General features: G+C 44.1%; 1 protein-coding gene across 1 annotated transcript; it reads right to left on the reverse strand.

Moving 5' to 3' along the window:
- Positions 1 to 2174: 2174 nt before the first annotated feature.
- Positions 2175 to 14036, reverse strand: LOC142209168 (phospholipase A2 inhibitor and Ly6/PLAUR domain-containing protein-like). The gene is made up of 6 exons (XM_075278100.1): positions 14006 to 14036; positions 7106 to 7228; positions 4514 to 4660; positions 3741 to 3881; positions 2278 to 2404; positions 2175 to 2196 (listed from the first exon to the last, which is right to left on the reverse strand). The coding sequence occupies exons 2-6, from the start codon at positions 7209 to 7211 to the stop codon at positions 2175 to 2177; spliced, it is 543 nt and encodes a 180-aa protein (XP_075134201.1). The 5' UTR covers positions 7212 to 7228; positions 14006 to 14036.
- Positions 14037 to 14732: the final 696 nt, after the last annotated feature.

Consider the following 14732-nt stretch of genomic DNA (forward strand, 5'->3'; position numbering starts at 1 on the left):
TGAAGGTGTTTGCGCTTGTCAGTGTGTCTGCAATGCCTGGACCAGATCGGATAATATGCAAATGTGTAAACATTGAGGGATAGTGTGTGTTTACCCAGAGAGATAACAGCCCTGGCTTTCCCAGAAGCTGAGATAAGAGCAGTGTAATATAGTATGTGAACAAAAATTCATAACACTTGTGAAGCCATGTCATTTACCGGGATAAAAAGTAGCCTGTGTGTTAATCGAGGTTACAAACTATCTGTGTGCCAAATTTCATCCAAATCGATGTTGTGCAGCTGCTGTGTTCTGACAGGGCGTACCAGCACGTCCTGTCAGAACAAGGCAACCACTTCCTGGACGTATAAAATCTATAGGCGGTCCAGAAGTGGTGAATTAAAGGGATTGTCCAGGATTAGGACACCTCCAGCTGGGGAGATGTAAAATAAAAAAAAAAAGCATATTCACCTTTCATGTCCCTTGTCCTCCATTTTCTACTACTGCTGCCCCTTTCCGTCTTATGCCTGGGCCGCACTGCATGAATCTGAATCAGTGGCCTCGGTGGTGGCCGGTAAAGAACCAGTGATGTCACCGGGCCCTCTCCAGCTAAGGCCAGTGAGCCTTCTGGTAAGATAGCCCCTGCACAAGATGGAAAAAGGCAATGACAGAGGACGTGAGCTATGCAAAGTAAGGCTAAGGCCACACGTTGCGAAAACACTGCCTGTTGTGCAACGTGCATTTTCCCGCAACAGCAAATTGAATGAGATTTCATTACTCTCCCCCACACATTGCAGAATAAAAGGGCGTTTTTCATTGCAATTTTGAGAAACATTGCTCATCGCAAGCATTTTACCTATATCTTTAACAGGGGAAGCAAAAAACATAGAAAAATGCAGCAAAAACACACTTGTGATTGTTATCCTGCTATGGGGGGCCTTAGCCTAAGGGTCCATTCACACGGAGGAAAATGGTGAGAAATTTGGTGTGACTTCAATGGGTTCCTTTTTTTACTAGCCGAACCCATCATAGTCTGTGGAGCCTCGTGTAACCCCTTTTTAACTGGACAGGGTTTCCGTCTTTTGCGTTTCCATGCAGATGTGGAGGACAGAAACCGGAACACTAGTGACAGACCATCAATATTAAATCAGTAATGTCCAACACCCAGGACCCCCGCCAATTGACTGTTTGGGTGAGAACTAGTTCCTCTGCTCAGGTCAGTGTCATCATATCCATTGGTCACATGGTGAAGCTGTAGCTCAATGGCCTTCAAATGTTAAGGAGTTGAGCTGCAATACCAAGCACAGCCACTATGTAATGCAAGGTGCTGTGTTTAGTAAGAAGAGGGCATAGCACTTGTACAAATGTTGCAGCCCCTTCAATCATCTTATTTATTGGGGTTTGGGTTATTGGACTCAACAATCTGATATGGAAGATCTATGATAAGGGCAAAGTGATTAATATCATAGTCCCGGAAATCTCCTTAAGGCTAAGGACCCACGGTCTGTAAACGCAGCACTAAAGCACTGCATGAAGAACCGCAGCGTGAAAGCATTGCGGTTAGAGATGAGCGAGTGTTCGATCGAATACTACGGTATTCGAAATACTCGTACTCGATTGAACACTACTAGCTGTTCGAAGTTTATGGTTCGATGCAGAACCAACGTTGATTGGCTGAATGCTATAATTCTGCCAATCAACGCTGGTTCTTCTCTTACCTTTCCGAAGTCTTCTCAGTGCGGCGTCCCCGCATCCGGCCTAGGTAGAACCCACTGCGCATGCGCAGTCAGCTCTGCTCAGGCGCGGGGAGAAGACTTCTCGGAGGATCCAGCCCGACCCTCACTCGTGGACTTGGTAAGTATAATTTTATCGAATTTTGCCTACCCCCGAAACAAGCATTTCTCCCCATAGACTATAATGGGGTTCGAAATCCGTTCGAACAGTCGAACAGTGAGCGGCTGTTCGAATCGGATTTCGAACCTCTGACATTTTAGTGTTCACTCATCTCTAATTGCGGTTCTTTCCGCAGCGCTTTGAAGAGAAAGTTCACAGAGTTTTCCTCTGCAGACTTTTTCTTACCATTATATCTACGGGAAAGTCGCCGGCGTTTCAAAACCGTAACGGTAGATACTGTATAAAGCCGCAATTTTTCCTGCTGCGGGCAAATCGCAGAGTTTCTGGCCCGTGGGGCCCCGGCCTTAAGCAACAGGCAATAGAAGTCTACAGAGAGGAGGGGGAGGAAGAAAGATTTCATAGAGCAAAGAAACCCCTCTGCTCTATACAATGACAGTTTTATCTCACAACAGAGCTGGATGCTCTAACTCTGATGTGAGATAAATAACCCAGTAGATGCTGTAGACAGTCTCATGTCTCTCTATTTGTTCTCTCTCACCTGTCCTCTTCCTTATCTCAGTCTCTCCATAGACTTCTATGTACAGATAGAGTCAGAGGGTGATAAGAGCAGAGACAATAAAAGTAATTAAATCACTCATTATTAAAGTATAATATAAAGTTTACCTTCAAAGTTATAAAAGGTAACGAACACTTCAAAGGGTGTCTGTCAATAAAACCCAACATATCACTGCAACCCCACACATAGACAGGTTAGGGTCACTAGAACCAGCATATCACCCCAGCCCTGCAGATAGATAGGTTAGGGTCACTAGAACCAGCATATCACCCCAGCCCTGCAGATAGATAGGTTACTATCACCAGACCCAGCATATCACCCCAGCCCTGCAGATAGATAGGTTACTGTCACCAGAACCAGCATATCACCGCAGCCCCGCAGATAGATAGGTTACTGTCACCAGAACCAGTATATCACCCCAGCCCTGCAGATAGATAGGTTACTATCACCAGACCCAGCATATCACCCCAGCCCTGCAGATAGATAGGTTACTGTCACCAGAACCAGCATATCACCCCAGCACTGCAGATAGATAGATTATTGTCACCAGAACCAGCATATCACCCCAGCCCTGCAGATAGATAGGTTACTGTCACCAGAACCAGTATATCACCCCAGCCCTGCAGATAGATAGGTTACTATCACCAGACCCAGCATATCACCCCAGCCCTGCAGATAGATAGGTTATTGTCACCAGAACTAGCATATCACCCCAGCCCTGCAGATAGATAGGTTAGTGTCACCAGAACGCAGCATATCACTCCAGCCCTGGAGATAGATAGGTTACTGTCACCAGAACCAGCATATCACCCCAGCCCTGCAGATAGATAGGTTACTGTCACCAGAACCAGCATATCACCCCAGCACTGCAGATAGATAGGTTAGTGTCACCAGACCCAGCATATCACCGCAGCCCTGCAGATAGATAAATTATTGTCACCAGAACCAGCATATCACCCCAGCCCTGCAGATAGATAGGTTACTGTCACCAGAACCAGCATATCACCCCAGCCCTGGAGATAGATAGGTTACTGTCACCAGAACCAGCATATCACCCCAGCCCTGCAGATAGATAGGTTAGTGTCACCAGAACGCAGCATATCACTCCAGCCCTGGAGATAGATAGGTTACTGTCACCAGAACCAGCATATCACCCCAGCCCTGCAGATAGATAGGTTAGGGCCACCAGAAGCCAACATATGACCCCAGCCCTGGAGATATCTGCTGGCTGGGTTGATATGCTGGGTTCTAGTGACCCTAACCTATCTATTTAAGATGCTGGTTTCTACTGACAGACTCCCTTTAAGATTATGCTGTCTAATTCATAGTAAATGTAAGACACTATTTTTGGTACCTGATACTTCTATTGACTGACTAAAACAATATTCCTCATCTCCTGTGCACTGTAAGGCATATGATGTTTCACAGATGATAGAAGAATTGGACACGCAGGATGGGCAGAGCAGTCCATTGGGGATAGCGCTTGTTGTAGGCACTAGAAGGGAACAGAAGAAAAAGAAATAAGAAGACGACTTGTTTCATAACTGGACCAAACACCATAATGTTTATCATGTATGAACCTATGAAGGAGTTTCATCATCCAGCCTTCTTCCTTGTTCCTTTGCCATAAGCTTCAAAATCTGTTGGTTTTCGCAGGGAGCTTCTTGGACAATGCAACACACGGGCACTGATGGTCCACAAGATCTACTTATTGCTTACAGGCCTCTGATAAAGAAAGCCCTTTATCACCCCCGCCAACTCCGATTCTCCACCAATTTTGGCGTGGTTGGAATTTTTAGAATTATGGTTGGGGTCCTGAAGAGTATAATAATTTAGTACATGTTGTGGCAGTCATTTTAATTTGTCCAAGACAAATTCCAAATTGTTGGGTAATGTTAAATTATGAACAATTTGGAATATTTGGGTTGAATTCAGTTTGTGACATGTTCGCAAAACGACTGAAGACTCTAAATAACTGCTTGGTTGCAGCATAGAGATACATGAAACAATATTGTTTTTAAAAGTATATGATCTCATGGCACACATATCTGGAGACGTCCAGCCAAGAGGAAATGTGAAGACATATGGAAAGATTGATATGACTATAGGTGGAAATACATCACTTACATGTAGGAATTGTGGGAGTACAGTAGTCATCGCTACAACACATGGAGGCTATCCTGATCTGTCCTCGCAGTGTGCTCGCAGTACCATTGATGTTACAGTCAGATGGATGTGTGCAAGTCCTTCTCAAACTTACAGTTTTGTTCCCACCTAAAAATATACAAAGTTTTTTGAATCTTTTTTTCATGTTAAAATTCTCTGCTCTGGATACCCCCCCCCCCCCCCCCCCCAAAAAAAAAAAAAAAAAGTTTCTTTACAATAAGACCCGGTTCACATCTGCTTTCGGGAGTCGGCTTGGGAACCCCCGAATGGAAACCTATACACCTAGAAAAGTGGTTACCTGAGAAAACACATGGACCCCATAGACTATAATGAGGTCCGTGTGGTTTCCGCTCGTTTTCCGCGTGAAACAGGTGGAGAGAAAAGTCCTGCTATCCCTATCCGATTATTCCAATATTGTATCACAGAAAGCAGAGGTTAACTAAAGCCTTCGGTGTCCCAAATAAAGGTTGTTACAATGTAACTTTTATTGGTTATCATAAAACAATCGCTTGTAGATAAAATATAGATAAAACCTTCCAAACTGTGGAGAGATTGTGGTGGGCCTCCAGAAATACGTGTCAGGACAGAGAATGTTCAGTCATTGGTACTCGATTTCAATGACTGACTAATCGAGCGCTGTTGCCAACAGGTGCTAATCTAGATTTTAGTATATATAATCACTCAGGTCTAGGCATGGGGTGAAACTTCATACCTAAAACTAGAGATGAGCGAACACTAAAATGTCCGAGGTTCGAAATCCGATTCGAACAGCCGCTCACTGTACGACTGTTCGAACGGATTTCGAACCCCATTATAGTCTATGGGGGGAAATGCTCGTTTCAGGGGTACTCAACATTCGATCAAATTATACTTACCAAGTCCACGAGTGATGGTCGGACAGGATCCTCCAAGAAGTCTTCTCCCCGCGCAGCGTCCCCGTGTCTTCTTCCGGCTGGAATTCACTCTGCCTACGCAGAGCCGTCTGCGCATGCGCGGTCATGTGCAGTCGGCTCTGCACAGGTCCGACGCCTAAGCAGAGCCGACTGCGCATTAGCGTGCATGCCCGCGCATGTACAGTCGGCTCTGCCTAGGCCCGATGCCTAGGCAGAGTGAATTCCAGCCGGAAAACGCCGCACGGAGAAGACTTCTAAAGGTAAGAGAAGAACCAGCGTTGATTGGCAATGTATAGCATGTATAATGTATAGCATTCTGCCAATCAACGCTGGTTCTGCATCAAATCTTAAACTTCGAACAGCTAGTAGTGTTCGATCGAGTACGAGTATTTCGAATACCGTAGTATTGGAACGAACATCTACTCGATCGAACACTACTCGCTCATCTCTACCTAAAAGGTCTTATACATGCATATTCATGCTAGACATGATGGATGGGTGACCAATGCAGCCACTAGGAGATAGAACCAACAACCAGGAGATATGCAAAAGCACCATAAACTTCTATGTTAGAAATAGTTCTAAAATAAGAAAATTAATTGAGAAAGAAGCATTTTATGAAAAGTCGATAACTAATTGAAGTTGTGTTTTGGGCCTCTACACAGGGTCCAGTATGGTCTGGAAAATACGGCCCTTATATTTGCTGCATATTCCATTGTGGTCTCCAGAGAGGGTTCAGCCCAGAAAATGTGCCTAATACATGGACTGGATTTTCTCGACTGGTTTTGGCTTCGTACAGGAGACCTTAAAGGGGCTGTGCCATTAAAGGGGTTGTCCAGGATATTCAATTTTCTGCAAGGAGGCCAAAGAAGGTGAAAAAAACATAATCACCTGGTGCTCCGGTGTTTCCCACCATGGTCCAGTTCTGCTGCTCCAAGGATCTATTTCCAGCATAAGTCCTTGCCGAACGTGACCACTGAGACCAATCAGTGACCTCAGTAGCCTAAGGAAAGGACACAGGCCATGACAGGTAAATTTAGTCACTGTTGCTTTCCTTAGGCAACGGTCACTTGAGGAGAGGACTTCCACTGGAAGAAGCGCCATGGAACCAGACAGCAACTGGGGACACTGTCGCCTTGGGGGCAGGTGTGTATTTTTTTTTTCACCCTTCCTGGCTTTTTACTAAAAATTCTATATCCTGTAAGCCTAATCCAATCTCTCTTGGATCAACCTAAAACTTCCTTGTGAATAAAGCGCCAGTGTGCTTGTGTTGCCGCCGCTCCATTGATTTCTATAGAGATGCGTGCACTACCGGAGATTGCAGTCTCAGCAGCCCCATAAAAGTGAACAAAATGCCAACTACAGAAACACACTGGTGTCTCATTCACAAGAAATCTTTAAGTGGACTTGATAAGAATTCATAAGAAAGAATTCCAGCGTCTTCAAATGATGGAGCAATATTCTGGTGCCCACAGGTAAATATTCAGGGCTCCAATGAATTGCTCCTTTATTTAAAGATCCTGGTAAAGAGCTTTTGCACTTTCTCTGTATGAACCAGGTTGGGTAACAGGGTTCCTGCTTTTCATCTATGGGGAGACCTCCCTTTGATTAGTCCTGTTTAGATTTTTGGAATTTACCATAGAACAACCAGATAACTCACCTATAATGGTTTCTTTATATAGGAAGCCACACAAAGAGTTGTTAAAGGAACAAGTCACATTGCTGTCCAAACATGTTGAGGATGTATCATCAAGGGAACACTCCATACACGAGATCGCAACACCTAAAAAAATACAAAGATGGATGAACACTAGGATTGAGCACATATTGAGATTTCAGGATCGTTTTTAAAATCCGATTTCTGATCATTTTCCATCTGAACCCGATCCCAATTCCGATCCTAATGTAAGTCAATAGGATTTTTTACTGATTGGATTTTATTTGAAAATTGGATTTTAAAAACATTCCTATTCACTACACAGCATGGAATTCAAAAATTGAACGCTTCAATTTTTGGACTCCACACTGTGTAATGATTAAAAAAATCCCCCGGCTACTTAAGTCCCCCCCTGCTGTCCACTTACCTGCACAGAAGTGCTGCCCGTGCCGCTCCACGCTGCTCTCGCTCCTCTTCTTTCTACTTTGCTTGTCTGCAGAGCACCATATGCGCAGCAGAAAGCAGAGGAGCAAGAGCAGCGTGGAGCGGCAGGGGCAGCACTTCTACACAGGTAAGTTGAGCGATCGGATTCGGAATTCCATTCCCGATCTTTTTTAGGTGGGATCGGAACCCGATCGCGATATTTCCTCAATCGCCGATCCAGATCCAATCTTTTCCGATCCCGTTCGCTCAACCCTAATGAACACCAAGTTGCTAGATTTCGTCTCGCCTCCTGGAAGTTGTGCAAACGCAGACACATCTCTGATAATGAGCCTCGGTTAACCCTCTTGGGTCATCTCAGTCTGGTTCCTGTGTGAAGATGGCTGCTCCTTTATGTCCACGGTTAATCATAGGAAGATATACCAAAATATATATCAAAATAAATGGAAAAAAAATCCTTAAAATACACAGGAAGGACATATACGACAGGGCGGGCTCAGAAAATCAATATCTTAACCCTTTCCTTTAAAAGACATTACAAATATAACCAAAACAAATCTGAAAAAAAAAATTATCAACTAATCTTTTTATGTGTTTTTTTTTTCATATTTCCTATTTTCAAAGTTATAAAATAATGACTTGAACTTACAGATTTGCAAAAGTGAAAAGTTTCTTTGCGCTAATTCATTTAGCTTTATCCTGGAGGTGTCTGCTGTTATTTTTCTTGGACATCTAGAATCCAGAGAAGTCTTACAGACTTACACCATGTTCCAAATTATCATGAAAATCAGATTTAAGTGTTATTAAATTGTTGTAACGTCTCTGCCTATTCGGGTTGCTGCGCCACCCTCTGCTCGCATGCGTCGGTGCAGGAGGCATGTGCAGTTTGGTTCCTTGCTTAAAGTTTTTGATTGCACTGTGTGAACACGGCTCTAGTTCTGTGATTGAATTTGCACCACACCCGTCTTCTGCCCTTGTTTGCTGCTGTTCATGAAGTGGTTAATTCTGGTCTTGCCCTGTGATTGACAGCCTGTCCACCTATTAACTCCAGGGTGGGTTCTTCATCCCTATTTATGCTTGGCTCACATTCACACTGTGCTTGCTATTGCCTCGTGCTTGCTGGCTATCTCTTGCTGTATAGTTACTTGTATTCTTAATCCTGACCTCTGGCTTTTCCTACTGACTATTCTTTTTGACTTCGATTCGGCTCTGCATTGCTTGATTGTTGCCGAACCCTGGCTAACTGACCTCCCTTTGTTGTTGTTTGTCTTGTCTACATTTTTTGTTTCATGTATATAGGAAGGGATCGTCTTCTAGTTGTCGCCTATTACCTAGGATAGGACTAGGCAAGCAGGAAGGAAAAGTGAGGGATTCCAGATAAGGGCTCACTGTCTCTTGTGCCCCGTCCTCCAGGGTTTCCCGCAGCTACTGGGGAATTGCTATCCTAGCAATTCCCTAACAATTGTAATTTTTTTTTTCCAATGAAACTCATAGATGATATTGTGTTAGGGCTCTTTGGACAACTGAAATCATGTACCTGAGATAAGTAGTTTGCCCGGTGTGCCCTATTATAGGAAACCTACTTAAGACATTTCACAGGTCTCAAGCAATATGGGAAAGAAAAATAATTTCTAGTTATTACACAAAAATGTAACCATGATCATTGTACTGTGAAGAGATTTGTGGCTGATTCAGAGCACAGATGGGTTCGTGCAGATAAAGGCATAATGAGGAAGGTTTCTGTCGGACTATTTCATTAACCCCTTCCCGACATGCGCCGTAATAGTACGGCGCATGTCGGGTCTGTAACTATGGCGACCGCCCGGGAGTCGGGCGGCCGCCATAGCCACTGGGTGTCTACTGCTTTAAGCAGTAGACAACCGGCTCTCATGCCTCCGATCGGTCCCCGGACCGATCGGAGGCATTAACCCCTCCGGCGCCGCGGTCAAAGGCCCGGGATTGCCGGCTCCTGGAGCATGCTCCAGGGCTGACGTCCTGTTGCCATGACAGCCGGGAGCCTTGTACAGGCTCCCAGGCTTGTCTGCAAATCCTCTCTTTTGCAGGCTGGTCTATGCAGCCTGCAAAAGAAAGGATGATTTTTTGCAATGCATTGCAATGCATTAGCATTGTAATGCATTGCATTAGTGATCAGACCCCCTGGGGTTCAACACCCCTAGGGGGTCTAATAAATGCAAAAAAATTTTTTTTAAAAAAGTAAAAAAAAATATAAAAAGTATTAAAAGCTCAAATCACCCCCCTTTCCCTAGAACACATATAAAAGTAGTTAAAAACTGTGAAACATATGCATGTTAGGTATCCCCACGTCCGAAATCGCCCGCTCTACAAATCTATAAAAATATTTTTCCTGTTCGGTAAACGCCATAGCAGGAACAATAGTCGAAAGTGCCAAACCGCCGTTTTTTCACTGTTTTGATTCTGATAAAAATTTGAATAAAAAGTGATCAAAGCAATAACATTTCCCGAAAATTGCAGAAATAAAAAGTAAATCCGGCCCCGCAAAAAAAGACGCCCTATGCATCCCTGTACACTTACGTATAAAAAAGTTACGGCCGTCGGAATATGGCGACTTTTAGAAAAAAAAATTTTTAACACAGTTTTGGAATTTTTTTTAGGGGTCAAAATGTAAATAAAACCATATAAATTTGGTATCCCTGGAACCGTACCGAAACACAGAATATAGGGGACATGTCATTTTGGCTGCACAGTGAACGCCGTAAAACCAAATCCCGTAAGAAAGTCGCAGAAATGCATTTTTTCTTCAAATCCACCCCATTCTGAATTTTTTTCTTGCTTCCCAGTACATTATATAGAATAATTAATGGTGGCATCATGAAGAAAAATTTGTCCCGCAAAAATTAAGACCTCATGTGGCTCTGGGAGCGGAGAATTAAAAAAGTTATGGGGTTTAGAAGGAGGGGAGTCAAAAACGAAAAACGAAAATCAAAAAATGCCATTGGCGGGAAGGGGTTAAGAGAGCAGCTGCAAAAATCCCATTACAAAGCAGCAAACAGGCATTTGAAGATACTGGTGCCCGGTTCCAAGAACCTCAAGGTGTCCGATTCTCCAGAGGGTACTATTTGGCCACCTCTAAATTGTTCCCACAAGCAGAAAGGAGGCAGTGGGTCCAGACAGATGGGTTGAGATATCCAAATGGACTAAGTAAGGATTAGGTCACATCTGCATTTGGTAATCCATTCCGGGAGTCCCAATGGGGACGAATAGAATACTGAACGCATTGGCAAGCGGTGTGCAGTGAAAGCACATGGACCCCATAGACTAAAATGGGGTCCGGGCACTCTTCGCACGGTGTCCGCATGGGATGCGAACAGAAAAATAGATCGTGATCTACTTTCATGTCCACATGATTTGTGCAGGCAGCGTGCCGAAAGCACATGGACCCCAATATAGTCTATGGGGTCCGTGTGCCTCCAATGCATACCGTTTAACAGTGCGTTCAGTAGTCCGTTAGTGGGGGGGTCCCATGCTAACTCCCCAAACAGATTACCAAATGCAGATGTGAACCAGGCATAATGGTTGTGACATCAGCAAGGAGGTATCAAGTCTTGGGTTTCAGGGTCCCTGAAGGTGTGAAGATGACCTCTGCAAAGTATACAGAGTTTCTGACTGACCACTTTCTTCCATGGTACAAAAAGAATAACAAAGTCTTCCATAGAAAAAAATCATCTTTATGTAGATGAATGCACCATAGAAAACCTCTGAGCTACGGGTTCAGCAGGAGAGAAGCTCATGGTGAGGCCACCATCCTCCCCTGACCTCAACCCTGTTGAGAACCTTTGTAGCATCATCAAATAAAAGATCTATGAGGATGAGAGGCGATTCACATCAAAACAGCCGCTCAGGGAGGGGATTCTGACATCCTGCAAAGACATTCAAGAAGAAAGTATCCAAAAACTTACCAATTCAATGGATGCAAGAATTGTGATCTCAAAGAAGGGCTCCTACGTTAATTTTGATTTTCTGGAAGTATTTGTGCCATTAATACATTTTGTAATATACTTTATTAACACATTTTGGGTCCTTTCTGTGAAATCCTGAATTTTCAGTTCTTCCCATTGCTTCTATATTGAGAGACCATTCTGCCTCTCATTGGACGTTACTGTGTATGGAGTACAGGACTGTGTAATATGTAGAGAAAATGATGGTAGAGGAGGGTGACCTCAAACAATTACATCTCGGACGTTATAAAACATACAAACTTGCTTTTGGTGTCATATTATTATTATTATTATTATTTCCAGAGATATCACTGGTTGATAACACAGTCTGGATTAGGATATTTATACGCAGCTGTATAATATAATGACATAAATATCCTAATTCTGACAGCGTTTCCAATCTGCTATATCTCTGGAAATAACATAGACAGCACTGACTTAGTGTCCTATGAAAGAAGACAATCTCCTCTGTCATATGACACCAAAAGTAAGTTTGTACGTTTTATAATGAGCCATTGAAATACATATGAAACTTTAACCCCACTTGACGGTACCTTTTTGTTAGGTCGGACAAACCTATTATGGACTTTACCTAATTTGCAGTCAGGAGTTCAAGGGGCCCGATGTGAAAGTTCAGCCTTGGCCCCCAACTCCACTTACAACTCCTTTCTGTATATTGCTTTCAGTTGGATTTTTGGGTCTCTTAAGTCACCCACTAAGGCATCACTAATGGCCAGGGGCCCCTTTAAGACTCTTGCTAGTTAACTGTGATGCACACATGTCAATAGATGCCCCTTGTGACCCCCACAAGGTAGCAGTAGCTTCTTCTGTTCCTCGCAAAGATATAGTGCCGTCCTTAAGCCCCCTACAAGGTAATAGTGCCACCTTTGTGCCTCAGTATGGTGAGAGTGCTCCTTCTGCATTGTAACTATGTCTCCTCTGTGTCTCTTGAAAGGTAACAGTGCTCCCCTTGTAGTTCCACAGGGGATAGTACCACTCGGTGTCCCATAAAGAGAATAGCGCCCCTTTGAGTTCTACACATAGGGATTTGTTCCACTTTGTACCCTCCACGTAGCCAATAAATACCACGTAGCCGTATATACTCGAGTATAAGCCGAATTTTTCAGCACAGTTTTTGTGCTGAAAAAGCCCCCTCGGCTTATACTCGGGTCAGCAAAAAAAGGAGGGGGGGGGGGGGTCTATGACCAGCTGAAATATCAATGTATAGAATCTCCCATAAAATAGTGGGGAAAAAAAGAAGCTTTAAAAAATAAAAAAATAAAAAAGTTCTAAATACCTCCTTTCCCTAGAATACATACAAGAGGATCAATAGGAGCACTGCAGATCCCCTATATTCAGCCAGACTCAATTCCAAGTAGGGGAAAAAAATCCCAGTCCTCAAGCTCAGGCAAGGGGCAGACAGACAACCAAAACACCCCCTCCCCTTCCCCAGCACCCAAAAACGCTGACCATTTTAATTTTTCATATTTTCCAGTAGCTGCTGCATTCCCCCCCTAGGCTTATACTCGAGTCAATAAGTTTTCCAAGTTTTTTGTTGTAAAATTAGGGGCCTGGGCTTATATTCGGGTCGGCTTATACTCGAGTATATATGGTGATAGTTCCTTCCTCACATAGGTAATTTCTCCCTCCACATAGGTAATATAGTGCCCCCGCAGGTAAAAATCTCCCCCTCCCCATAGACCCCAGAGTTTAATAAGTAGGTGCACCTTTCCTCATCTCTCCAGGGGACGACATCAATGTCTTAATGCATTGAAGGAAGCGTCATAACCTCAATGCGCCCATGTGACAGCTGAGGCCTAATCACACTGAGCCAGCGCCATCACCGAGGAGGCCGGAAGAGGCCCGGAGAAGTAACAAAGGTGAATATCAGGGTTTGGGGTTTTTTTCCCCCCACACCTCGCTGGGCCTCTGGTTCTTATACTCTGGGGTTTGATCAGGTACCTTCCATAGACTCTTTTCAATAAGTTGTGACAGCCGGCACAGAGAATGGTATCTCCAGTTGCTGCAACGTTTAACTGTATTTAACTGTGTGGTGGTGTCAAGAAATACATAAAAGCAATGACGTTTTGCTCTTTTCTTTGAGCTGCCCTGCCCTTTATGTACACGCTGGTCTTCTATACCATAACTGTGGCATTCGATAGGACCAGGTCCAAATCAGCCCCATTATCTTACCCACAGGAACTACTATAGTCCATTATTATAGAGACTAGAGGTGAGCGAACACTATTCGGAACAGCCGTTCCGAATAGCACGCTCCCATAGAAATGAATGGAAGCGGCCGGCATGCAGACTTTGCTGGCGATCGGTCACTTAACCCCCCCCCCCCCCCCCCGCATGCCAGCTACGTCCATTCATTTATATGGGAGCATGCTATTCGGAACGGCTGTTCCGAATAACGTTCGCTCATCTCTAATAGAGACCCTTCAATGAATTTATCCAGATTTATGAGAGAGGAAAAACTTACTTGTTCCTACAAGAGCTGAGAAGAGACTCAGAAATCCAAGAAGGGACATCGTGACGAGATTGTTCAGCTAATGAAGAGTGTCTCCTGCGATGGAAAACTTGGTCGAGATTATTTATATCTAAGATTTTTATTGCATGGCACATGGGAGGATATTTATACTGTTAAATGAACTAAAGCCTGGTTATTTTAATTGTTGACTTGGTCTGGGACATTACCATATAGGCCCAAAGCCTGTGCTAGCTTTACTATACAGGCACAAAGCCTGTGCTAGTAGTAATAGCCTGCTACTGCTAGCGCAGGCTTTGGGCCAGTATGGTACTACTAAACACAGGCTTTGGGCCTGGATGGTAACAGGCTGTTACTGCTAGCAGTACCATACAGGCCCAAAGCCTGTGCTAGCAGTAACAGCCTATTATAGTAGTAGCGGCCTATTATAAAACTAAAAAAAATAGTATCTTTACTTACCGACCTTAGCACTGCTCCCGCTGCCGCCGCTTCCCTTCACTGCACCTGGCAATGAGACGTCTGCGTCTCAGTGCAGGCGGAGCTGAGATGCAGAGGTCTAAACCAGCAGAGGAGAGGGGCCGCTCAGATTGTTTTCAGAATGGCCATCTCCTGCACTAGTTTAGGGGGAGAAAAAAGTTAAAAAAAAAAAAAATTGCCGCAGCTGCCGCCCCCTCCTGAGTGCCACCTGAGGCCGCTACCTCACCTCGCCTCATTAGAAGTG

The sequence above is a fragment of the Leptodactylus fuscus genome, chromosome 6 (genome assembly GCF_031893055.1).
Source record: "Leptodactylus fuscus isolate aLepFus1 chromosome 6, aLepFus1.hap2, whole genome shotgun sequence".
Taxonomy (NCBI): domain Eukaryota; kingdom Metazoa; phylum Chordata; class Amphibia; order Anura; family Leptodactylidae; genus Leptodactylus; species Leptodactylus fuscus.

Bases quoted from the DNA above. Each gene is read 5' to 3' on its own strand.
- LOC142209168 (XM_075278100.1), bottom strand. From the start codon at position 7,211: ATGGAGTGTTCCCTTGATGATACATCCTCAACATGTTTGGACAGCAAT. The intron at 3,882-4,513 runs GTAAGTGATGTA...GTTCCCTTCTAG, and splicing joins TACTCCCACAATTCCTACAT to TGCCTACAACAAGCGCTATC. The intron at 2,405-3,740 runs GTACCAAAAATA...ATCTGTACATAG, and splicing joins TCAGTCAATAGAAGTATCAG to AAGTCTATGGAGAGACTGAG.